This window comes from Physeter macrocephalus, chromosome 7 (genome assembly GCF_002837175.3).
Source record: "Physeter macrocephalus isolate SW-GA chromosome 7, ASM283717v5, whole genome shotgun sequence".
NCBI classification, from domain to species: Eukaryota; Metazoa; Chordata; class Mammalia; order Artiodactyla; family Physeteridae; genus Physeter; species Physeter macrocephalus.
The window spans coordinates 25,096,763-25,123,946 of record NC_041220.1 but is presented as its reverse complement, the minus strand read 5'-3'; the positions used below and the strand labels follow the sequence as shown (position 1 = coordinate 25,123,946).

Here is a 27,184-nt window from a genome sequence, read left to right as displayed (position 1 = left end):
CAATCTCCGGTGCCCTGGTCCCCTTCTTGCTTTATTTTTCTCCACAACATCTGTCACGCACCTTGCTTGGTTATAACTCCTGATCAGAACATAAGCTTCATGAGGACAAGTCTCCTGTCTACTTGTTGACTTTACCAATAAACAAAAACATTGTCTGGCACATAGCTTATACTCCATAAATGTTTGAATGAATGGGATAGATTGGGTCATTTGTTTAGTTGGATGTTTTGAAGAATCAGAGAACAACTGGATCTTGGAAATAATCTAAAGTGTTCCAAAGAACACTCTTTCTGCTAATAATTGTTGGGCAATGAAAGAATTCTATAGTCAAATGATTTTGGAATTCACGTTATCACACTGAAAGTTTTGAGAAGATCTATAGCATAGCCAGCAATCGTTTTATGTAAAGGATCAGAAAGTAAATAATTCAGATTTTGCAGGCCATGTGATCTGTCACAACTTCTGGACTCTGCTACTGAAGTGCAAAATAAGCCATTAACAATATGTAAATTAATGAACTTGGCTGAATTCTAATGAAACTGTATTTATAAAAACACAGAATTGACTGGGTTTAGTTTGCAAGCCATAGTTTCCCAACCCTAATCTACACTGCCTATGCATTTTGTTTAAAATAGCATTTTTATTACATTATAGGACCATAAAAAAAAACCCCATAAAATATTCATTAGCATCTTGTTAAATAAGTGTTCCTCAGGACATAGTTTAAGAAACACTGTTCTAGTTTAACCCTATAATTTGTTATGAGGGGTTTGGGATCCAGGATAGATTTTGTTAAATTCACACATGCACCTAGTGGGAGAACAGGGATAAATTCTATTATTTTCTGACTCCCAGTTAAGTGTTCTTTTCACTTTTATGCCGCAACTCTTCCATTGCTGTCTAAGGACTCTGATCTTCTAAATTTAAAATTTATTTTCAACTCATTGCAGAGAAACTCCGACGTACTTACCTGTTGAAATTTTTAATGTTGATAAAGATTAAGATAATTTTTTAATTTGATATGTCTTTTGAAGCACTCCTGTGTCTTTTTGAAAAGAAAAGTGATACTAGACAATACTGAATTTTTATTTTCTATGTGCACATTAAACCACAGACATAGACTTTTAGTGTCCATTAACTTGTACTCTGAATCGCAGCAACAAATACAAACAACACTACAAGTAACAAAGATAGACACATATACTCTCATACACACATACAAATGGCCAACTCCCTGTTCAACTCAGCATTTATCTCTGCATCTTCTATGTTACTTCATGGCCCTCACAAATTAGATGTATCAACCCTATTCTCAAGTTTATGTGGGTAAAAACTCAGATTTCCAGCCTTTTAGTCATCCTTCCATTTTTCTATGTTCTTTCCTTCTCACTGGGGCTCTCCTTTCTTTAGACTTCATCACTCACTGAAGATTGCAGGACTTTCAGTAAACCCGTCTAGTTAGTATGCACAGAATAGCATGCAAACAAAAGATATGAATTCAATTGAAAGTTCACTTAGGTGACTCATTTGATGCTCTGAGTGCCTCCATTTCATTATCAGCTAAATGAGAATAATTAATACATATGTACCTGTACTTCATCTACCATTATCTCACTGGAGAAAGGAAGTTAATATTTCCAGTGTCAGTTTCCTGATAAGTTGTCACACCACACTTATGAACATTAGTGAGATGGATAAGATAAGAACATTAGTGAGATGGATAAGAACATTAGTGAGATGGTTGTATGTGCTTTGAGCTTCTCAAGAGAGTTCTCTTTCTCCTGTATACACACATTGATCCAGTTAAATTTGATTGTAAAGCTCTTTCTTTTTTTTTTTTTAAGTCTTTATTGAATTTGTTACAATACTGCTTCTGCTTTATGTTTTGGTTTTTTGCCCGCGAGGCATGTGGGATCTTAGCTCCCCAACCAGGGATCAGACCTGCACCCCCTCCATTGGAAAGGGAAGTCTTAACCACTGGACCACCAGGGAAGTCCTATAAAGCTCTTTCTGTAGTTTGAACTAACCTGCCTCTCTTCTCCATTCAACAGCCTCTTTCCTTCTCAGTCTTGTCTGTAACCCTTCAAATACCTACCTATATTAATCTTAATGATTTTTTTAATATAGTCACTGCTTCTCTGATAATCTTTCAAAAAAAGCACATTTTTCTTTTTGGAACACCCACATAGAGATGAGCTCCTGAAATTGATCTTGGATAGGCAGCAGAGAGCGGTGGCGTGAAGCGAGATCTTAGTTCCCTGCCCAGGAATTGGACCTGGGTAGCCTGGATGGAAACCAGGAATCCTAGCGGCTAGTCCACCAGGGGCTAGAGGCTAGGAACAAGGTTCCCCTGGCTCTTACCCCCATTGAGAAATGCATTTCTCAAGGAGGCAAAAACTGTAGAAACAGGTACGAAGCTTATTATTAGAGACATGGTACAACAAGTGGGAGAGCACACAGAGAAACAGTTTGTTTAGTTAAGACAGAAGCGAGGCAGAGATACACACCAGGAGAGAAAAGCTGAGGGCATCCCCCCTAATGAGGAGGAATGCAGTAAAGAGGTGGTTAAATCATTTCTATAGGGCAGTTCTTCCGGGTCTTTGTTCACCTTTGGCCAATTATCTGGTTTCTTTTTCCACACCTGACCTGCCCTAGGACCTCCCCAACACGTGTGCACAACTTTTTTCACAGATGGATTCCAGCCCACAGGCCTATGGGGGGCCTTGGCATCACCTATTTTGGGGTGGTGCCCCCTCCTTTCTGACCCCCAAGAAGCCTCCAAGGTGCAGTGTCTCCCTTTGCCCCAAGGATGGGAAACACGTGACCTCTTCATCTTTTACTCAAACAGCGTTTAGCCCCTCTCTGTCCCTGCCATGACTGTTATCTTAAAGTGTCCACAGGAAACAAAGTCCAGCTATTTACACTGTTCCTGTTGTAATTTCTATCTCAAAGTGCAAGCAGGAGGCAGGTTGTAAATATCTAGCCTAGAGCCCACCTGCCTCCTTCCTCAGGAAATGTAAACAGGAAGCTAGTTGTAAATGCCCAGCCTGGAGCCCATCTACCTCCTGCCTAACAAAGTCATCACTCTTTGGAACTGGCCGCACAGTGAGGAATGAGGTGGATATTAGAAATCTTAGGACTCTTCTTCCCTTTTGGAAATAAATATCTAAATTTGACCTAAATTAATACCAGTCTCCTATGAATTCAGTTTCAGGATAGTACCGCATCCAGTAAACAGCCCAACAATTAAAAATAACTAAAAATTAGTTCCAACTTACAATTAAACGTCAAAGAGGAGACAACTGACAACTCATTATTTTACTTTTTAAATCCTTTTTTTCCAAATGTTTAAGTCACTCATCGATTGAGCACATCACTCTCCCAGACACAATCTCACTATTTACTTACCATTCCGCCTTTCCCAAAACCATGAGTGCAAGGCCTTCTGTTTCATTCCAGTCCACCTCCCCGTCCACTTTTCTTTCTTCATGCTTCCACTTCTGCAGAACAAAACTCCAGATAAAGCACAACTCTTCTCTGAAGTCAGGTAAGGGGGAAAAATTGAAGACTCAAAGATGAAATTATCATTATCAGACACATCAGAAAAGGGAAATATGGCAACACACATAGATTAATACATTTTGTTGCTATCAACAAATTATAAATGTATGAGAATCCTAGATTATCAAACTGGAGGCCACTTAAAGCCAATAAAAGGAGCTATATGAATGGAAAAAAAGGTAGGCCATATAATCTTAATACCCCTTTTCTCTTCATTTTGGAGTCTTCTAAAGCAGCTTTAGTTCCATCATCATCTTCCTCTATTTTACCTCACTTATAACTTTTTAAATACCTCAGGAGTTATTTATTTTATTCTATATAGTATGAAGCATTAAAGATCTCATTCTTTTTTTAATTTTTATTTTGTATTGGAGCATAGTTGATTAACAAAATTGTGTTAATGTACGGCAAAGTGATTCAGTTATACATATACATGTATCTATTCTTTTTCAAATTCTTTTCCCATTTAGGTTATTACAGAATATTGAGCAACATGTTGGTTCTCTGTTTTAAATACAGCAGTATGTACATACCAGTCCCAAACTCCCAATCTGTCCCAACCCCACAAGCCTTCCCCGCTGGTAACCATAAGTTCTTTTTTTTTTTTTTAAGATTTTTTTTTTTGATGTGGACCATTGTTTTTCAGTCTTTTATTGAATTTGTTACAATATTGCTTCTGTTTTATGTTTCGGTTTTTTGGCCGCGAGGCATGTGGGGGTCTTAGCTCCCCAACCAGGGATTGAACCTGCACCCCCTGCACTGGAAGGCGAAGTCTTAACCACTGGACTGCCAGGGAAGTCCCCGGTAGCCATAAGTTCTTTCGCTAAGTCTGTGAGTCTGTTTCAAGATCTCATTCTTACTTGCCTCCAAGAGCCTAAAGAGGTAATCCAGAGACCATTGGAGAAAAGCCCATTCTTCTCAACTGGCTCCCCATTTCTTTGGCCATTATTCTGGCAGTTTTGGAGTCAGTTCCTCTTCATCATCAAAAATGGAGGGCCAGGGGCTTCCCTGGTGGCGCAGTGGTTGCGAGTCCGCCTGCCGATGCAGGGGACACGGGTTCGTGCCCCGGTCCGGGAGGATCCCACATGCCGCGGAGCGGCTGGACCCGTGAGCCATGGCCGCTGAGCCTGCGCGTCCGGAGCGTGTGCTCCACAACGGGAGAGGCCACAACAATGAGAGGCCCGCGTACCGCAAAAAAAAAAAAAAAAAAAAAAAAAAAAAAAAAATGGAGGGCCATGGAAAAGATGAACCCTTCTTTGGAGAAGGCCTTATTATGTGTCTACTTCTCTGGCCTGCCATTTGACCTTGGTATATTTCACGGGCTGCCTGGCTCTTACATGGGCAGGGAGGTGAGGTGCTGGAATTATCCCAAAAGCTGCTTCCCTCTCAGTCCTAAGCTTTGAGAAATCTATTCTTTCTTTGGTCCTCAGACTTGTGTGTAGTGTGTGCTCTCAACAGGTATTTTCTTGCTGTTGCTCTAAAATGCAAGCACTTAGAAACTGAGCTGGAGGGAAGAAAGGGGACCATCCAACTCCCCTCAGTGCTAAGGATCCAGGCCACTTAAAAGCAGGCAAAAAATAATCCAAGCAGTGCAACCAGGCGAACAGGAAGACTGACCTGGGGATTTGTATAAAGCCCCTACTCAAATTTTCTATTTTCTGTTAATAAAAATATCTCAATATCTTGAGAGCAGAACGTAAATTTTTGAGAGTCATCTGCCTACAATCCATCTCCCAACCTTTGACATGACTCTAAATTGTTTGGAGATTCTGAAATTAAATAATGAATGATTTCTTTGAAAAAATGAAAATAGGAAAAAATATTAATGGGTTATAATTCTACTCTTCTCCCTACACACCAAGTCCCATGGCCTTCAAAGTGCAATAGTGAGTGAGGAAATTCTAAACAAATTGTTAACACAGTACTTTTAATATATTTTAACAATTAGTTTTGAAGTTCATCCTTTCCTTTGCTATGGGTGATGCAACCTTGAAATTTATTTAAGAGGAAACAGTGAAAATGTACAGGCCACAAATATTTTTCAGCTCTGATCAGGTTGGGAATTTGATATTTGATTTCTGATACTGCCTTTTTCGTAAATTGGAAATCAAATTTAAGTAAAGCTGGTGTCAGTGGGTCTTTTTCTTTTATAATTTTCAAGATTTTACAGCCTCTAAAAGCGCATAATTTCCAACTTTAAGACGTCTCAATGGCTTTCACCTAATTGCATTTGTTTGTTAGTGCATTTAAGTATAATTGTTTCAGAATTAATTAGAGAAAAGATTTGATATTACAGAATGTAGTACTAACCAGAGTGGACTGTGAAAACTTGGTTCTTCATATGTTCATTTTATCATACTTAGAACAGGCCCTTCACGTTATTTTATTTTTTACTGTAATTGTTCTGGTAATTTAGAATCATTTTATTTATGCTCACAGATTCTGTGGGTTAGTTATTCAGACAGGAAGGGTGGGGAAGTTTGTCTCCACTCCAAGATATCTGGGACCTCAGCTGGAAAGAAGAATGGCTGGTATCCCTTAAGTGACTGGGAACTGGAGTCATCTTCTGGCCTCTGCACTCACATTCTGACCACTGGGCTAGGATGACTCAAAGGCTGGGCTCAGCTAAAACTGTTGACCGGAGTACCTAAATAGGACCCTCCATGTGACTTGGGCTTCTCCGAGCATAGTACATGGGTTCTTATAGGGAATATCCCAAAAGAGGGAATACAGACAGCAAAGTTCCAAGAGAATAAGGCAGAAGCTTCATAGTCATTTATGACCTGGCATCCAAAGTCACGTAGCGTCACGTCTGCCATTAATCAACATGGTCACAAGCCCACCTAGCTTCCAGATGAAGGTACAAAGACTCCACCTTCTTTATAGAAGGAGTGTCAAAGAACGTGGGGCTATGCTTTAAAACCATCACTGTAGAATGGACTTGTAGACACGGTGCGGGGGAAGGGGAGGCTGGGACGAATTGAGAGAGTAGCATTGACATATCTACACTACCATGTGGAAAATAGATAGCTAGTGGGAAGCCACTGTATAGCACAGGGAGACCAGCTCTGTGCTTTGTGACGACCTAGAGGCGTGGGATGGGGAGGGTGGGAGGGAGGCCCTAGAGGGAGGGGATATATGTATACATATAGTTGATTCATTCTGTGTACAGCAGAAGCTAACACAACATTGTAAAACAATTATAATCCAATAAAGGTGTAAAAAAATCATTAAAAAAGAAGTGATTAATGGGATGCTTTCCATAAGTACTCTTCCTTATTTGTGATTCCTCACCTCTAAAGCAACAGTACACATTTGCAATATGGCTGATCAGTGTTTAAAATGCCTATATAACCAGGTGTTTACCTTAGAATGCTTTTGGTTGCAAGTGACAGAAACCCTGACTCAAACTGGCATCAATTAACAAAATTGAAAATTTCAGCAGTAAGGCAGGCAACCAGTTAAGAGAGGGTTGGTTTAGTGGCTTCCCAGTACTGAAAAGACACTTCTCTGCCTTATTTCATAACTCTTAGTGTTGACTTTATCCTACATCCGGTTCCTTCATGAAGAAAGTCTTGTTGGCGTGAGCAGTTATTCCCACGCTCAACTGTATGCTCAAGCAAAGAGATAAAAAGAGCTTTCCTCCCCTTCTACTTTACAGAGTCCTGAGCCTCACTCAGCTGGAACAGCATAGGTCACTTACATAACCCTGAAACAATTTCTGAGGTCAAAGTCAAGTTCTGATTGCCTTAGATTTAGATGCTCATCCCTGAACTAGTCCTGATTTCAAAGGGGATGGAATTATACCACTTGACTTCATAATGGGGGTGTGATTGATCCCTGTAAATATTGTGCCTGCTCCCCACTGGGAAATAGGTGGAATAGGTGATGGGAAGGCGGCTGTCATTTCTATTTCATCTTGGAACATTCTCTGACAACATAAAATCATTTGACCATGAGGTGATGGAGCTATTGCCTTGGCCTCATTAGCATCATAGTTCAATGAGCTGAGAGTTCATGGTCCCAATTCCTGTTCACTGGTCAGCACCCTGCCTTTGAGTCAGGCTCATGTCATATTTAGAGCTGCCGTTGTTAAAGAAATACCATTTGACAAAACAAGGAAAAAACAGCTACTACAAAGTGACTCTGAACTTGGCTGTTCTCTCCCAGCAAGGAGTGGTGGGAGAACAGTCACTGGCTTTCTGCATGTTTGGGATCATGTGTGTGCACCTGTGTCTGTGTGAGAGAATATCTCTTACTTTGGATAAATTTGGACTTTTGCCTGAGAAAGGAGGCTTTCTATCTGAGGCTATGAACTCTTCTTAAGAACTGTGAATGTCTTCCTCTGTATTTCAGAGTTGACACAGAACTGAATAATGTAGACTCTTCTGCCAAGACTTTTATTCATTGTTTCCCACTGCAAGTCCTCACTTTGCTGTTGAGAAAATAGGGACAGAGGGTTAAGCAGCTTGCTATGACCACACGTCGAAGCAGGGACGGAGTTGGCATTAGTAATCATTTTCCCGGAATCTTGGCTCAGTGCTTTCTTTACAAAGAATTATGAAAGTTCCAAACGGAGAAAGAACAGGTCATAAAATACAAGCACTTTGGAACCCATCACCCAGTCTCAGAAATTTTGTGAGAAACAAATATTTGTAGACATAGTGGAAACCCCCTTTGTACCCTTTTTGGTTCCCACCCCTCATCTTCCCTTCTCTGAGAAAATCAGTATCCTGAATTTGGTATTTTACGTTCTCATACATATTTTTCCTCTGTATGCGTGTGTCCACAAAAAATATGGTACAGGTTTGCACATTTAACTTTATATTATTGCTGTTATCTTGTATGAATCATTTTTTTTTTTGTTCAACATAGTTTTTAGTATATATCCATGCTCATACATCTAGCATGTTTATTCATTTTACCTATTATGTAATATTCCATGTCATAAATATATATACATATGTATGACAGATTATCATCATTTAGATTTTTGCTGCTGTTTAATATCATAAGCAATAATGCAGTGTATATTCTTATACCTTTTACCTTCTGATTACTTTCATGAACCCCACTGGAAAACAAGAATACTTTTATGGAGATAAGCATAGAGATTCAATTGCTCTCTCTAAGTTCGGTCCTAGAGTAATGCAGGAGTGAGTAGCAGAAGCAAGACTTATTGGCCATATTTACATTTGAAGAAACTCATTCTAAATCTAAAACGGTTACTGAGCAGAACCCTACGGGGCCTTCCCAAGAGACTTCCCCCCCATATCCTCTGCTTTAGCTCCTCTCTGAAGTACCCAGATAACAGGAGCTGACGCACATTTCCGGAGTTGTTTTGCAGATGCTAAAACCACCACCAAATGGAAGAAGTTACCTACTTGATGACCATGAGCATGTGGCCCCCAGACCTACCAGCACCTAAGGGTTGATAATATTAACCCCTGTGACACTGCCCTGTTACATCACCATCAGCCAATCAGAGAATTGTGCACGAGCTGATCCCATACCCTGGGACTCCACTTCCTCACCTTGTCTTTAAAAATGCTTTGCTGAAGTCCATCAGGGAGTTTGAGCAGTAGGTAACCAGGACTCCTTGCTTGTTGCCCTGCAGTAAACACTGCACTTTCCTTCACTACAACCCGGTGTCAGTAGATTCGCTTTACTGCTCATGGGTGGGAAGACCTAAGTTTGGTTCAGTAACAAAACCAATCCATGTTCTGTGTATACCATGATTTACAGTTGCTATATCAGGATCTATCATTATATCTTGAAATCTCACCTATTTAGTCATTACTAATGCTACTTCTTTCCAGAACCAGACCTAAATTTCTGTGGCCTGAAGGACTTTTGTCAGGCTGAAAAGGATTGGCAGAAATCTTAGTGATGGACTGAATAAAACGAAGCTTTATCATTACAGAAATAGAAACAGTGGCTTGAAAATTTTAAGAACATCAACTGACTTCCTTCTAAAAAGCATGCCATGGGGAGAAGGGGTGAAATTTCTATGGGACATCATTTCTGTGTATCTGAAAGCACTATCTTTATGTAGATAAAAATGAGCAAAGGATGGCCATTTGTTTGACTTATTTTAGGAACACTGTAGTCTGTTTAAAATGGCTGATTTAAAAATCTCCATGTCAACTGTGAAACTAAATTATTTTGAAAAATTATTATGCTTTGTTCTGAATCCTCAGAATTCTGAAGAAGCTGGTCCATTGTGTTAATACTGGAATTATTTTTTGGATCAGCCGCCAACTGTGAAGACACTAATACAGATTTGAGGGAAATTACTGGCATAGGACTTGGGAGACTGGATTTTTGACTTGAACGTCTGACTATGAACCTTGTGAAAAAGTCACCTAAGCATCTTGGACATGGGGTTGCCCTAAATCAGTGCTTTGCAAGTTTTTTATGTTGACCCTATATAGGCGTTAAATCAATTTAGTGGGTTGGGGCCAACATTCAAAAGAAAGCAACATGGAATAGAACAAAATATATTCAGGGTGCAGTGAACACACTAAGGGTAAATATTATTTCATACAATGTTTGTTACAAAGGGATGAGTGTGCATAACTGCTATGGGACATTGTATAAAGTAAAATTCTTCTTCTGTATTGCTTTTAAAAATATTTGAAAGTCATTTTTACCAGGTGATTTTAAAAAGTCTCGGGGACCTCTCAGATATGGTTATGTCCATAATTAAAATTCACCAGGTGCTCCCATTTTTAGGAGGAAGCCCAGATATCCCAAAATAGCAGAATAGACTCTTCATAATTCTTGCCTCTAGGACTGTGCCCTCCAAGGACATGGTGAACTACAAGCTTCCCGTTTCCATAGTACTGCCTCCTATGTCCATACCTTTGCTGACATTTTTCTCTTGGCCTCAAATACTCTCTGTAGACACAAAGCATTACCTTTACTAGAAACCTTTCCATACTCAACTATTCTTCATTGAATTGGCCACTCCTTTTCTTAGGTCCCTATTATCATTTTTACTGTCTTGTTGTCATAGCCCACGGTACACTTGACCGCAGTTAATAATGGTATAAAAAATCTATCCCACCCTGCCAGACCATGGAAATTTGGAGGTCAGGTCTTTGTATCATAAGAATTTTGGGGTTTTTTTCCTTGTCTTATACATATGTACTCTGTTCTCCCTTGCTCTTAAAATAACTATTATTTTAAAACAAAATAAACATATTTATTGTGTCTCAAATGACATAAAAAGTCAGTTGAGGAAGGGATAGATTGGGAGTTTGGGATTGACATGTACACACTGTTATATTTAAAATAGATAACCAACAAGGACCTACTGTATAGCACAGGGAACTCTGCTCAGTATTTTATAATACCTAAATTGGAAAAAAATTTGAAAAAGAATAGATACACATATATGTATAACTGCATTACTTTGCTGTATACCTGAAATCAACACGACATTGTTAATCAACTATACTCCAATATTAAATAAAAGATTCTTTAAAAGGCAGTTGAAAAATCCCCCTAAATCCCATAACCTGAAGAGGAGCACTGTTAGCATCTAAACCGATGTCTTGCTCTGCCTGCATTCACATAGAGAGAGAGGTAAGCATGCACACAAGTGCAGGCACACACACCCAATGTTACACCAATAAATTCATTTATTAATATGACCAGTTTTTCCTTTCAACAATGTCAAGGACACTTTCTCCGTCAATGATATACCTGTACACAATTTTAAATTGCTGCTTGTTATTCTAAGTCATGGATTATTTGGGGTTTTGTTTTGGTTGCCATTTATCAACATTAAGGGCAGTGATGGCAGATCTGACTTATTCCTTGTGCGCTAAAAGTATCAATTAAAAGGCACCATTATTGTCCTTACTTTCTTCAATTATCTGTAGAGTCCTGAGCTGGCTTTGCAACTCTCTTCAAGGCATTCTACATTATGCCTCCTTCCCTTTATCCTTGGGCTGTGTCCTGTTAAAATCTCTGTGTATCAGAGTCTCCTACCTAGCAAGGCAATGTCTTTAGGGAAAGCTTCTCTTTCTTAAGAGAATCATTGGGACTTCCCTGGTAGTCAAGTGGTTAAGGCTCCATGCTTCCAATGGAGGGGGCATGGGTTCGATCCCTGGTCAGGGAACTAAGATCCTACATGGTGCGCAGTGTGGCCAAAAAACTTAAAAAAAAAAAAAATCGTCTCTAGTTACACGGTAAAAATTTGACGTTTAACAGTTTTCCCATTTAGGAACTAATAAAGTAGGATCATGCATATATTTATATGGATATTTTGAATCTCATCTCCCTAAAACAAGGTATGAATCTGGATTGTACCTGACCTTCCTCTATTCTGTGGACAGGAAATTCAAGATGATATATAATTGTTTTCAATGCTCAGTTCCATTTTACCAACCACTTCCATTCTTTGGTAGATATAGATTGCTAGTACATTTCATTCAAATATTTCCTCTACTCTCTGGAGCTAAAGCTAAGAGCTACTCAGATATACTATTCTAATAAAATGAAACATCTGGTACCATTTTGGAAAGTGCCAAGCATCATTATGATTAAAGCTTATTTGTGTCATTTTTGTGTGTGTGTGTGATCTGATTCAGGAACAGATCATCTATTTCTTCAATGTAACTGGATAGCCTACGTATAGTCCATGTTGTTCTTATGTATTTTCTCCTGTTTTTAGCCTCAATTAAAGCTCTCAGGAGTTCTTCATCCGTCAGTTTGTGGCTTCCACAGTACAGTGTATTTTCATACTGTACGGTACTAACCCAACCACTCTCTTTGACTTTTTGTTTCCATCTCTATATTCTAATCTTGAATCCTATCTCACTGAGTCTCAGGAATACTGGTGTCATAGTGTGCATTGCCTTAGGTTTTGATATAAACCATATGCCATTGATTACCCATGCTCCAGTTACGAGTGTGTAGAGATCTGAGCCATCGGTCACTTCTTACTCCCTTCCCAATTATCTCATATGATTAATTAACTATCACCTCTTGCGTTGTTCCTATTTCCATCCATACCTGTGCTCCTTAATAGCACTTGTTCTCAAACAGGATAGACTTTGCCCCCAAGGAACATTTGGCAATATCTGGAGATATTTTTGATTGTCACAATGGGAAGGATACTACTAGCTTCTAAATGGGAGAGGTCACGGATGCTGCTTAACATCCCACAATGCAGAATATAGGCCTACTCCCTACAACCAAGTGTTAGCCAGTCCAAAATGTCAATATTGCCTAGTCTGATGAATCTTGCTGTGTAGAAACTGACTTCATGTGTTTTGGTTGAACTTTCCAGTTCCACCTCTGAGATGTTCGGTTTGATACAGTCTCATGATTCAGACTAGCTGCTCAGTAGCCAAAAATGGAAGGTTGTATCTCATGTTTCATCCACATCCTCTACTTTGGTTGAAATGAGGCAGCCTTTGTTATTAAAAACAGTTCCCTTCTTGGTGAGTGTTATATCACCCATTGACATTACCCCAGTTACACACAATTGGGAATGAGGGAAACTGAGGCATATTTCTAAGTAAAGAATAAAACCAGAAGGATTAATAAGTATGATTATCCTCAGATACTCTCTGCTCCAAATGGCATTTGTTGTTATGGAAATTACATTTGCAAATATATTAAGGAAAACTCCATGGGCAGCTTAATAATAATACGGTTTCCTTTCTTTTCCCTCCTTTTTCGTTTTTCAGACATTTCACATTTTCAAGAACAAAATGATTTAAAAGGATTACTAGAAAATCTCCATCAAAATATTCAAGCCAAAAAGAGAAAGAATGTAGAAATCATGTGGCTGGCTGCAACGGTAGGCACTCTCCTGTCAAATGGTATTTCCTGTCACCATGATGATCAGCAAGCATTATCGGGTATCTGCTATGTAGGGTCCAACCTCTGCACTTTGGGCTACCAGATGTCATTCTCCATTATCCAGGAGATTACGCATCTAGTCTATTAATAAACAAGAACACAAGATAGAAGAAGATGTATTCAATGAGAAAGAATCTTACTCATTGGCTTTTCTCATAAATTCGGGATGTGTTTGAGGTTAAAATCAAGTGTCTGTGATTTTCTTGATATTGCATGTTGCAATGTCAATAGCCCACGTCAGTCAGGGTTTTGAAGTGCTGCTCTAGAGACATATGGTTTCAACAGAAAGTGGTTATCAGATCTCTGACTCACAGCCTCAGTAAGGCTTCTGGACATATTGTTTTGTTAATGAGCTTGTAAATGCGTTTGTCAATTTAGATATTGGCATAGAATTTATTACTGATGTATTGCTCTTAAGATAATGAGCTATATTTTGTATGCTTCTTTCTCATTTAATGGCACCCTCAGGGTAGAAAATCTGCCGGCTTTCCGCCCCCCAGGTTTCTATAAGGTTGAGGGAGAAAATCATGCCTATAATTTTTAAGCTCTTATCTGGCAACCGTTCAGGTATAGCTCATATGAGTTTTGTTAAACATTCAGACCCAGAGATCCTTTCACTAGGAAGGGATCTTTTCATCAGGAAAGGCACACATTGGAGATCTTTTTGATGAACGCCATGTTTGAACTTACTGAACAGGATTGCTCGTGTAAGTTGGAGTTGAGTGTAACAGATCTTCTCACATGTGCTATTCATTCTCTATCAATAGCATTTAAAACAAAGCCTTTCCCCCTACTGCCAGTGCTTCAATTATAATCTAATATTACTTACTCTCTTCTGGGAAAAAGGAGTGGATAATTTACCATGAGTCTACATAAAATAATTTACCAAGAGCAAGGCAGAGGAAAGCTGCTTTAGTTTCCCTTCATGCCCTCTTGGAGCCCCAGGGAAGAACATCAAAGGTAACAATATGAAACGTTGCTTTCAGGCAGCTCATTTACACTGGTCCCATTTAGCATCATACTACATTACTTGAAGGTTGTTTTTAATAGTTCTTTCTCCTGTGTCTGCTCTATATACCTTCAAAGACTACTATGGTTGCTAATTCTCACAAAAATTTCACAAAGACAGGTCGTAAGTTATTTTTGCTATATTACTAATGACATGATAGCACAAAAGTAGTTTGATCATTTCACAAGGCCATCTGACAACTTAGGAACATACACATATGTCATTATACACATATCATGCAGTCATGTAAATTGACAAATGAAGGATGCACAGGTAGAACCACAAATGTATATTTTCTCTAGTACATGTAGTTTTCTCATTTGAATATATTTTAAAAATTCCCATAAATCCTACATTTCTGAAATTTTTTTTTGAAATGTATATACCAGCCAAATACGGCTTACTCACAACTTACCATTGAATTCATTGAATGGGTGATTACTTGCCTTGATAAATATACAGCACCCATAGTGTGCAAATTTGGCATTCTGTAGGAATATTGACTTTATTATTAATAGCATGTCTATAGGGTGATACATGAGTTTCAATATCCTCTTTGTAAACCAGGGACCTTGGTATTACTCTTAAAGAAATATAGAAATTCCCTTTGACATTTTCCAAAAAGTTTTTATTTCTGTCTCTGTTTTATTATCCTCTCTTCTTTAAGACGATTAATGAAATACTGCTTTTGTTAATGTTTTACATTCTGATTGAAAAATGTAAAGCTATTTGGTTTTATCTTGAATGAATTTTAAAAAATGAAAATGAGAATTTAAAAAGACCAAATACCAAATTAAGCTAATGTTAAATTAAGCTCATATAGTTCAAAAGAGTTGTGAAATACAGAAACCAAGACCCAACCTCTCTGCTTTGATGGAATTGCCCCAGCTTCTTTTTTTTTAATAAATTTATTTATTTTATTATTTTATTTTATTTTTGGCTGCATTGGGTCTTCATTGCTGCACGTGGGCTTTTCTCTGGTTGCAGCGAGTGGGGGTTACTCTTCGTTGCGGTGCGCCGGCTTCTCATTGTGGTGGCTTCTCTTGTTGCAGAGCACAGGCTCTAGGTGCGTAGGCTTCAGTAGTTGTAGCATAGGCTTCAGTAGTTGTGGCACGTGGGCTCAATAGTTGTGGCTCATGAGCTCTAGAGCACAGGCTGAGTAGCTGTGGCACACAGGCTTAGTTGCTCCGTGGCATGTGGGATCTTCCCAGACCAGGGATTGAACCCGTGTCCACTGCATTGGCGGGTGGATTCTTAACCACTGCACCACCAGGGAAGCCCGCCCCAGATTCCTCTTGATTTTAAATTTGTAACATGAAATATCCTTAGTAGGATAGTTGCATACAATTGTGACAATGCATTTTAAAGAATATTCATTCTTTTTAAAAATCACTTCTCATAAGTGACCATTGAGGTCTGTATTTTGTTACTATAAATATAGTCGAGCCTTTGTTATTTTATATTAAAATTTTTGAAATACTATTTAGTTAAATGCGTTAGTGTTTTCTACAAGAAGAAAAAAGATTACATGTTGAAATCATGCTCTCACATTTCTCTAGTCACTTACATTGGAGATAGTGAGAAAGTACCTAAGGGCTAATAAGGACTTGTAAATCCTAAGCTAAGTATCAGAATCACAATTAAATCATGATAAAAACCCTTGATAAACTGTATTATTATATCCTCTCTTCAAAGCAGGCAACTGTTAAGGCCTCCTCAATGGCAGATAATAAAGCAGGCCTGTATTTCATCAGAGTAGATGTATCTTAAGTGCATGTTGACAAACATTGTTGATGCATTACCATGGACAAGGGAAGAGAAAAGAATGGAGTGATTCACCTGTTAACCGTAAAGCAGTGAGACCATAAATTATTGCTACTTACAGATTCTTCTCCTGGCTTACATCAGAATAACAACAAGAAAGAATTATGGAGAGAAACAGAACAGGACAGAAGTTAAAGACTTTGTCCTTGTTAGGTAGACTTATATCAGCATCCTGGCTCTGCTCTGTTGTGCATAAGTCACCTTACCTACCTAAACCTCAATTTCCTCATCTGTAAAATGAGATTAATATACCTTCCTCCAGGGTTCCTGTGCAGTTAAATTAAAAGAGCAAATCTATATGAAATTTATTAGCATTATACCTGGTGCACAGTAGATATGCAATTACAGTGGCCATTTTTGGTGTCCTTATTCTTATTAGTTGCATTGAATGGTTTCCTTATCGGTTTCACTTGGCACCATGTGGATGTTTGAAATCTCGTAACATCCAGCAGAGATTAGTAAAGGTTATTTTAAATATATAGTAAGAAGGTATTAGCTATGTAAGATTCAAATCAAGTGGCTGATCCGGGAAATACAGATTATTTTTTTCCCCTTCACTATTAAGATATTGCTTCTGAGCTGTGATTATCATTATCCCCTGCAGCTTAGATCCCCTCTCAGGGAGCAGCATTGCTGCCTCTGCTGGATATTTCCCATCTTATATGCCTTCAACAGCCCCACACCTCATGTACAAAGAGTTAAATAAATTAAATCTATTCCACCAGCTTTTGAAACGAAAAGGTAATATTTTTCCATTCCGTAGGCAGATTGAACCAGTTAACTTTCATAAATTAACATAAATTTGGTGGGTTTAGACTAGAAGTGTCTAGAGGACTCTGACACTTTAGAGTAATCTGCAAAAAAACAATAAACTGTGTATATGTCTGTTACAGATTTGTCGCAAACTAAATGGCATTCGTTTCACCTGTTGTAAAAGTGCCAAAGACAGGACGTCGATGTCAGTGACGCTTGAACAATGCTCAATCTTGAGGGATGAACACCAGTTACACAAGGACTTCTTTATCCGAGCACTGGATTGTATGAGAAGGTATCCTATATGTCTTCAACTTTCTTTCTTTTTTGAAAAAAATTGTATTGAAGTAGAGTTGATTTACAATATTTGTTAATTTCTGCTGTACAGCAAAGTGATTTAGTTATACATATATATTCTTTTTTATATTCCTTTTCATTATCATTTATCACGGGATATTGCATATAGTTCCCTGTGCTATATAATAGGACCTCATTGTTTCTTTTAGGTCATTTTAAGGTTTGGGTTTGTTTTTTGTTTCCAAATATGTATTTTACTGGAGGACTAAACATTTAGTTACTTCACTGCATTTCCATGGCTTAGAGCTGATGACATGAGAGATAACATAATTTTAAGTGAATACTCATTTTAGGCAAGAAAAAAAATGTGGCCAGATTTTGATCATCTCAGTGGAGGATATATTTCATAATACATTTAGACCTAAGTTGAAGGGCTCCGGTCCTTTCACATTTAACACTTGAAGAGCATAGTCCCTTTTCATACAAGTCGTTATGTGTATGCACAAAATAAAACTAAGTCGTTTTGCAAACAAAGCAACTATCCAAAAAATGGCAACTAACAGGTGATCTTCCCATGGCTTGAAGGGTGTTCCTATCTTTAACCTCCTTCCTAAAATTATTTTCACATCACTCATAATAAAGATGGGATTACACGGATCCTTTAAGATTGAGAATTAATACGGTTACTCTGCTGACATTTAAAATGTTCTGCCTGAAGTCATGTTTCTTGATTCATTTCCACAGTAATTAAATCTAAAGTCTAAGCCATAATGGGAAGGAAAAAGTGCCTCATTCACAACATCTGTCAGCAAGGACATACGTTAATTAAAAACTTTAGCAAACTTGTCTCTTTGCCACAAAGACCGACTCAGAAGCACAACAGAAAACATGGGACAGGCTCCCTGATCCCAGAAAGGAATGTCATGTGATGCTCTGAGAGGGCTGCTTCTTATCTGGCATGTCATTAGCTCCATTTTCTTTTAACTGCTACAGTCTTTCCATGGCGAGGGTGATGCTTGCCTGCGTTCCTTCTATGCTGTATGTTTTCCCCGCTAATGAGAGGGTTCTGAAGTCCTCTCTTTTACCCCATTTCATGTCTCTTGGCATTTTCGTTGTTCAGTGGAGTTCTACCATAATTTTTGGATAAATGTATGAGGATATCTTCAAGGCCTGACATGAGCATCTCAGCCATACAAAACATGTTTGGTTGTCATAAAAGACTTTTTTCAATAATAATCTCTCAACACTCACAGGGAAGGTTCAGAATCTGAGTATAAAATCTTCTAATGTGCATTTAAAAAGTACAAATGTCACTATGGATGGAACAAAGATGCCAGGTGAGGAGGGCAGAGCACACGACGTTACAGGCCAGAAACCCTAGAGGGCTAAAATGATTCAACCAGCATAAAGTATCTGGAAGGTGAAACTGTTACTTGTTTATTTAAGGTAGGGGTAAGAGAGAACCCTTAAATTAGAAAGGTAATTTTTTCCAATACATAAATAAAGGGCATATCTGTCATATATATGTTGAACTATCAAACTACGTATTTTGGAATAGCATAAAGGTTGTATGGACCTGACATTATATATACAACACATTTGCTAATGACATAACAGTTATGAGGATTTAGTTTGGGACTGTGAAATAAAAGTAAGGCACTAGAAATTTAATCCAAAAATACTAAAGATCTTAACTTCCATATCTCCACTACTCTAGTGAAATTTCAAATCTGCCAAATTTATCCTTCGGTTTTGTGTCTATGTGAGGGCTGCATGAGAGTGTGAGGGCTTGTCCATGTGTGTGTATGCGTGTGTGTGTTTGTGCGTGCATGTGTTTAAGGGAAATAGACGTGTTATTGTCTTGAATAACTGATGTCCTTTCCCTTTTTGGGTACTGTCTTACATCACAAGCCCATAGGTCTGTAGGCTCTGGCCACAGGGCAGAGTAGATGAGAGGATGCGGCTTTTGAGCCAGCTGACCTGAGTTTGAATCCAGGCCACATGCCACTTAGCAGCCAAGAGGAAGTTAATCTCATCCTGCCTCTTAGTGCCTGAGGCAAGTTAGTCAACCTCTTGGTGCCTCAGTCTTCTCCTGTGTAAAAATAGACATGCTAATAATAGTAGCCCGTCTTAGGAATGTCTCCAGGATTAAATGAATTGATATGTGTAAAGTGATTAGATCAATGTTTGAGAGACAGTGATCACTCTATGATATTTGTTAAGAAAATAAATATCAAAGGTCATGATCTTCCTGAAACAATCAAGTCTAGGCAATTATGAGCCTCGTATTTTTTTTGAATATATTATGACATACGGTTTGACTCCAATATCATATATTAAAATCTTGTAAATAAGCTTTCAAATGCAATGTTTTATCTATTTAAGAAAATAAGCTCTTTAAATACCACTTTGAAACTGTGCGTGTGTTTACAAATGCTGTGCTAATTATGGATGGATTGCATTCATTAAAGTAAGCCTGGATAGGTTTCTTAGAAGTATTTTTTATGTTAATGTGTATTATTGTATGCCCTTACAAATAATCATAGAATTTGAGATCAGGGAGTCACCTTAAAAATTTAGTCAAGGGCTTCCCTGGTGGCGCAGTGGTTGAGAATCTGCCTACTAATGCAGGAGACACGGGTTCGAGCCCTGCTCTGGGAGGATCCCACATGCCGCAGAGCAACTAGGCCCGTGAGCCACAACTACTGAGCCTGCGCATCTGGAGCCTGTGCTCCGCAACAAGAGAGGCCGCGATAAGGAGAGGCCCACGCACCACGATGAAGAGTGGCCCCCGCTTGCCACAACTAGAGAAAGCCCTCGCACAGAAACGAAGACCCAACACAGCCAAAAATAAATAAATTAATTAATTAAAAAAAAATTTAGTCAAACCTGCTTCACCTTATGAATAATGAAACTGAGCTCTACAGAGTGTTTCAGCAAAGACTACTCAGAAAATACTAGAGCCAGCACTAAAACACAGATGCCTTAGTTACGTTTTTTATCCTGTGCTATACAGTAGGACCTTGTTGTTTCCCTTAGTTGTTTTTTTTTCCTTTTTTATAAATTTTATTTATTTTTTATACAACAGTTTCTTATTAACTATCTGTTTTATACATATTAGTGTATATATGTCAATCCCATAATTATTTGGTTATGTATTTGACTACTGCACATGTGTTAGTTAAAATACTATTTAAGTCTTATGAGTCATAAGAACCATGTACTTTCAGAAATTGGAGACTGTGTGCAAGACCAGAGTGGTCTGCCCAAATCCTGAGACCTTGAAGAACAAACTCTAGTTCTAGAATGTTAACTCTTTAATTTCTACCTTATCTATCATGTTCACTATTGTATCTGGGCATTTGAGCACAGTGTCTGGTCCAGATTGAAATAAATATAAATAGTGGTTGAATAAACAAAGAACAGTCCAAATAGGAATTCATTCTGCTGCCTTCTCTTTTTCAGAACCGTGTAGCAACTTTTTCATCTGTTTTTAAAATTGTATTTTCAATTATGTTCTGAGATAGTAGTTCAGTTCTTACTTTTATGTCTAAGCCTTGTTTCCTAGGGTTGCACTTGGGTCTCTGTAGTTCAATGGTCAGTCAGTGATTAGCCAGAAGTTGTGCTCAAACAGTTCAATCCAGTAAGGCTTTCAACCTCTGCTGATATATCTTTGTAGGGACTGGGAAACATGTTCAAATTCAGGAGTTTTCGTATCCATCCTGCCTTTTCTTTACACCAGGCCCTATTAGGTCCTACTGGTCAACCCAGGATGTGTGGAAATTGATCAAAGCCCTCCATGGTTCTCTCATGTCCAGGATCTCATTTCCCATTACATTCATGGCTAGTCCACTGGTCTGGGGAGTGGCCCAAGTGAGAGTACAGGCTCAGGCCAGCTGTGAGGTTGGCAGTCAGCATTTGTTTGCCTCCAAGGACTCTAATGCTTCAGACAGTGCCTGGGAGTAGGCTTTTCTACTCTTCACTTCCAATGCACTCAGACCCTGGGGCAGCAAAGTTGCCAGTTTCCATGGCAGCCTCTCCCTGGTAGACGTTTAACTGAGAGGGGCAGGGTGGGAGCAGCCCCAGGCAGAAAGACCACAGACTCGCCCTCTTCTTACCTGCCAGTCAGCAGTTTTCCAAGAAGAAACTCTTTTCCACTTGTTGCTTGTCTTTGGCTTATTATTAGGGTCCGGAAATGGTCGGTTTTGACAATATTTTTCAGTGTCATGGTTTTGGGAGGAAGAAGAGGATTTGCAGAACTCTTTGCTCTGCCATCTGATGGACAGTCCCAGCCTCCAGACAGTGGCTGTTTCTGGGACATTAAAAAACTACATATATTTGGACCCTGTGCAGTTTCTCATTGAGGTGGATCCAGGGATCCAGAATTTTTAAGAACTTTACAAATATTCCAGGACACACACTGGATTAAAAGAAAAAAAAAGCTAGTGTTTTAAAGGAGTTTGATTTTTATGTTTTTAAATGTATTAAAGTTTTTTATTTTATTTGGCATCAGTTGCAGTTTATTTTATCTTTGAATTATTCTAATCACCTTCCAGGCTATTTACTCTGGATATTTTTAAAAGTTCACCGGGGTTATAATATCAATGTTGTGTTTGTAGTTTTAGTTTTTTCCTTATCTATATTAAATTTTTCTACTGTAGAGTGCTTATATCTGTTAAATTTTCAAATTATTTATGGATGAGAGAAATGTTATAGATAAAAAGAAATACAGCTTCATCTACCTGCTTGTTCAGAAGTCCCCTCACCAGAATAAGTTTCATGAGTGGGGACTTTTGTTATCTTGTTCACTGCTATATTTTAATTATCAGTACCTAGAATAATGCCTAGTTATAGTAGGTTCTCAATAAATATTCAATGAGTGAGTGAATGAATAACATAGTTTTCTAAAATGTTCAAGTCCTATAAGGAAGTTTTGTGCATACATGGGCATTTGGAAATAAGCAAATGAAATTATTGCTCAGTTGTGACATATTTATAAGCAGAAGTTCCAGAAGATGAAAGTGAAAGTTTTGGAGAGGTTTCAACTCAAATTCAAAAACAAGCCACAAACAATCTACCTTAAGGCACAGTCTGAATCTGTCAACCAAAATTTTAGAAACAGACATGAAATAAAACGGTGTTTATTTAGGGCTGCAGCCGGGGAGACACAGATTCAACAAGCATTTGAATTGTGTTCTACCAGGCTACAAAATGGGGGAGGCTTATAAAGGCAAAAACCCACAAGGTTACAGTTAGTTACATGAGTTGTTTATCAAGAATTATAATTGGAGCTGGCAAGAGTCAGGGTGCTTGTTAAGTGAGTATTGGTTGGGATCCCAAATGGTTGCATAGTTACAGTGGAAGACCTTGAGACCATAGGTTGCAGCTGGCAGGTATTGTTCTGAACACGGCTAGGGGTGTCCTTGGGTCTGGTACAGCTCAAAGGAAGTTCAGGTTCCCAGTGGTGCAGAGACTTGTCGGAGACCAGGTCCTCAATGGCTGCCCGACTGCATTTTTGTATGCCTGAACCATGATTACTCTATCATAATTTCAACGTGTCATTATACCCTCTGTACACTTTTTAAAAATTTCAGACTCTCTCTTTTCTTACATATCCAGTATTACTTATAGCTTCACACTCCCGACATGTGCTGCTAGCGACAGTCTGTTTGACTGAAATGGCACAAGATCCTCTTCAAATTAGCAAGTTGGCAAGGAGTGGGTAGGTCTGACTCTGTAAGGAACTCTTAGTGGTTGCCTATGTTATAAGACCAAAACAATGATTCTCACAGGAGTCCCACCACAGACTAGGTTCTGGGATAGAGCCAGGGTTGAGAACTGCTTAACTAAAGTCTGCCTCATTTAAAGCAGCCACCATTCAGTAATTGATTTTAATGGCTTTGTGGTATGTCTGTAAGCCTGGTATAACTATCCTTTCTTTGAGTTTTGAAGTCTATGTGTATCGCCAAATTCTCCCTTGATCATCTGTGGCAGGAATTTATGAAATGGTGGCTGAATAATCGGCAGATTTTTATTTTTAAAAAGAAAGGGATAATGCATTCAGTATCAGCACTCAGTTGTTTCTTATGGAGTCACCATTGAATGCTAAGAGCCATCTTGTCACAATGCGTTTGCCAAAAGCATATTTAGTAGGGACTTTGAAACTTATATTTGATTAATAGGTGATTGGGATTGGATTGAAAAATAATAAAATTTGACTGGATTATAAAATGTCATGTTTTATCAAAAAATAATTATGTCAGGAAATTTAATTGCCACTAAAAAGTAAATAAAAATTAAAATGCCAGTGCACTGTTATTTTCCCTTAAGAGGAACTCTAGGATTTTGTGTATATACAGTGTAGCAGTGTGACACCATATTGCTTAGTTGTCTGTCTGTAACTTTTATTTTCCTTATGTTACATTATTCTTCAATCTGTCATTCTATAATGGCTCTTTAAAGTTAAGATAGTTGGAAAGGGATGTGTTTATGTAGAACAGCCCAAGTGGGAGCATTTTCTCCATTATCACTTAGTCTTATCTCTTCCCTTGAGAGTTTCAGTGGTGTGTTTGCTGCATTATTTCAGTCCGTATCTGTGACAAGTAACAGTAATAAGCCCCGATGAAGTCACCGTCTTCTTAGGCATGCTAATAATTACGTGAAAACTTACCCCACTTAGGATGTTGTTGCTTCAGCTGCTGGTAAGGTGAAAGATGCTGCAGAGAGTCCACTTCTATAGAAATCATGTTACAGCAAATATCTCTTAACAAGATATCTACAGGTGAACCACCACAAAAGAACTGCTCTTCCTAGAGAAATCAAAGAATGACCTACAAAAAAACTTTCAACTTCCTGAACAAAATGTATGTGCTAATTTTAGGCTATCTTCTTCATACATTTATGTGTGTCAGATTATTTTGCTACTAAAAAGTAGTAGTTTTGAGATCTGTTTCTTTTCCCTAATTTGTTTGGTATTTAATTTTGTTTTCAAGTACCAGTGACTTGAGACCCTATAAGTATGGAGCTTATCATTCAGAGCCGGTACAAGCTTTAGACACACCTTTCCAAATAAGTCACTTCTCTCAGTTCCTCAAATTATTAACTGAGGACCTAGACATATAAGTGTATGGAATATGTACTTTTCATTTAATTTAATGAAATAAAATGTAAATGAATCTAATTTAAATAGATTTAACTTCTGCCACAAACACGGGTTTTTAAAGTCAAGAAGACCTGGGATTAAATCCTTCTTCCAGCAATTATTTCCTGTGCCGCTTTTAAGTTAATGAATCTCCAGGCCTCAGTTTCCTCATCTGTAAACCAGGAGTAACTATGTCTCTCTCTCTCTCTCTCTCTCTCTCTCTCTCTCTCTCTCCTGTAGGTGTTGTGTTAAATGACATCACCTATTTGAATTCTCTATGCCCGGCGGATAATAGGTGTTATGCTTAATAAGTGTTACCCTGTTCTCCATGCTTTCCCCATTTTTACCCACCCTACTTAACCTTTCCTGTCCCATGTTTGTCTAAAAGGCCTCCTCTGAGACTCCTGAAATTGAGGAATTTTCCTGGTGTTCAAGATCTTAAAAGAAAAATCCCAGGATTAATACTTGTTTTCTAAAAGGCTTAAACTCCTTCAGTGACTTTGGGCTAGAAGGTCTGTAAGCTTTGCTAGAGCTCAACTAATAACTTCAGGGGCATCTAGGAGCAGCTGAGCCTGGAATAGGAGGTTAGCGCTCATCTGTGGTCCCCAGAGAGCAGTGCCTCAGCACTCAGCCAGTGGAACTTGGGAATGTCCAACTCTTGAATGACCCCAGACTTTACTGAATATCCAGTAAATAATGAGCCAGGACCCCACCTCAGGAAATGACCTGGGCAAATGTAATCATTAGCAGAAACATGTCACCATCGTATTCGTAGTCAAATGTAAACAGTTATTGAGTATCTACTATGGCAGTGTACCAGGCTAAGCAAAGGGAGACATAAACTTGTAATAATAAAAGCAACTAAGAGTCAATGAGTTCTTGCTATGCACTAAGAACTACATGAAACATCCTATGTGAGGAACCTTTATTAATCCCCACAATGAGAATATGAGATAGATGAGGTCACATGCCTAAAACTAGTATTATTAGAGTGGATCAGAGGAGAAAAGGAATCATTGTGGGTTGGGTGGTCCTGAGGGAGGTAGGATTTGAACTGTGTCTTCAGGATGAGTACAATTTAGGTAAGTAGCAAGGAAGAGTTAGGAGGTCTTGACTAGGAATATCTAAGTGGTTAAGGCTAAGAATATTATTTATTAATTCATCATATGCGTTGGGTGTTTTCATTTCCATAACTATGGTCTCATAGTGTGTGTCACCCTCAATGACTCATATTCTTCAGCTGATATCATGTTTTTGAGATCTATGGTCATATACAAGGTCTAGTTCTCCCCTTTGAATAGCTGTTTAGTATTCCTTTGTATGAACAGACCACAATTTACCTATTCCCCTATTGAATTTTATGTTGTTTCTGATATTTTGGTACTATAAGCATCAGTGTAATAGACATAGTCACATGTATAACTATGAACACAAGTATGAGGGTACATAAACGTATAAGTGGAATGGGTGGTATTTATATTTTCAATTTTACTAGATGCTACCAGATTGCCCTTCAAAATAGCTATACTAATTTATATCCCACAAGCCACTCACACATGCTCCCATTTTCCCACAAGCCCCAATATTTGTATGATAAGAATTTTTACCAATCTAATGGGTAAAAAGTGCTATTTTGGCTTAATTTGTATTTTCTCAATAATAAGTGATATTGAACGTCTTTCTAAACATTGATTGGCCATCTTGGTTTCCACTTTTGGTAGCTGATCTTTATTGCTTCATATACTGAGGGTTTACATATAACTGTGACTTTTAAAAATGTGACTTTATAAGGCACTGGTTTATGGTGTTTAAGTTTTAGAAAAGAGGGTTTCAGCAGTGGTAGTTTTAAAAAATATATTTTTATTTGTTTTCTTTATTTTCTTTAAAAATGAAAGCACAGTGAAATAGGACAGAAGGGTCTCTCGGATTTGGAAAGAGAAATGTACAGTGTTTTGACAGGAGCCTGTGATGTGATGAGACTTTTTTGAACTCCACTTTAGACAAGGGAAGGAAACTTCCAGCTGAGACACAACAAAAACCTATAGGTGATTAGGGAGATGATTGATGCCTTTGCACTTGGAAAATGAGGTACAGCAGGAACTAGTCCTAGAAAGGGCTTGTTCTCATTAGAGAAGCCAGAGATGCAGGCAGCCCAGGCCTGAATGATGTGTGCAGAGCAGTTATGCCAAAACCCAGCAAGTTAATTTATGCTCCCAGAAGGTTGAGACACAAGACTCAAGGAAGCTAGTGCTGTAGCCTCATATTGTTGAACTTCAAAGCCATGTTCAAGGAGAGAAACAACTTGGAATTAAACATGTGGATATAGAACAAATACCGTAGTTCTATCTCAGATTCTGTTTGCTTTTAAAGTTTACAAGTTTGTTAGGGCATTCTGTTCCCATACAGTAGTGCTTCCCCAATCTCAGTCATACATTTAACCACCTAAAGGTTTTTTTCCACAAGTGTCGCGTGAACAGTCATTTATTTTAGCCTTGACCTGGGCATGGATGTTCATGAATTCATACAATTGTTATGTTTGTCCTAATGCACGTGAGAATAAATCCCAAGCTATTAAAAATCAATGCATGGGCTTCCCTGGTGGCGCAGTGGTTGCGCACCCGCCTGCCGATGCAGGGGAACCGGGTTCGCGCCCCGGTCTGGGAGGATCCCACGTGCCGCGGAGCGGCTGGGCCCGTGAGCCATGGCCGCTGAGCCTGCGC

The 27,184-nt window shown here is 38.6% G+C and overlaps 1 protein-coding gene across 8 annotated transcripts in view; it reads left to right on the top strand.

The window, feature by feature from the left end:
• Positions 1-27,184, top strand: part of INPP4B (inositol polyphosphate-4-phosphatase type II B) — a 763,890-nt gene that overhangs the window by 705,776 nt on the left and 30,930 nt on the right. For 6 of the 8 annotated variants that reach the window (XM_007111238.4, XM_055085901.1, XM_028491723.2 and 3 more), the window contains 2 exons: positions 13,266-13,378; positions 17,167-17,321. In XM_007111238.4, the coding sequence (XP_007111300.2) occupies positions 13,266-13,378; positions 17,167-17,321 (268 nt within the window). Of the gene's footprint in view, positions 1-13,265; positions 13,379-17,166; positions 17,322-19,954; positions 20,224-24,002; positions 24,187-24,704; positions 27,164-27,184 lie in introns of those variants that run through there. The other 2 variants (XR_008617771.1, XM_055085899.1) reach the window with 2 other exon arrangements.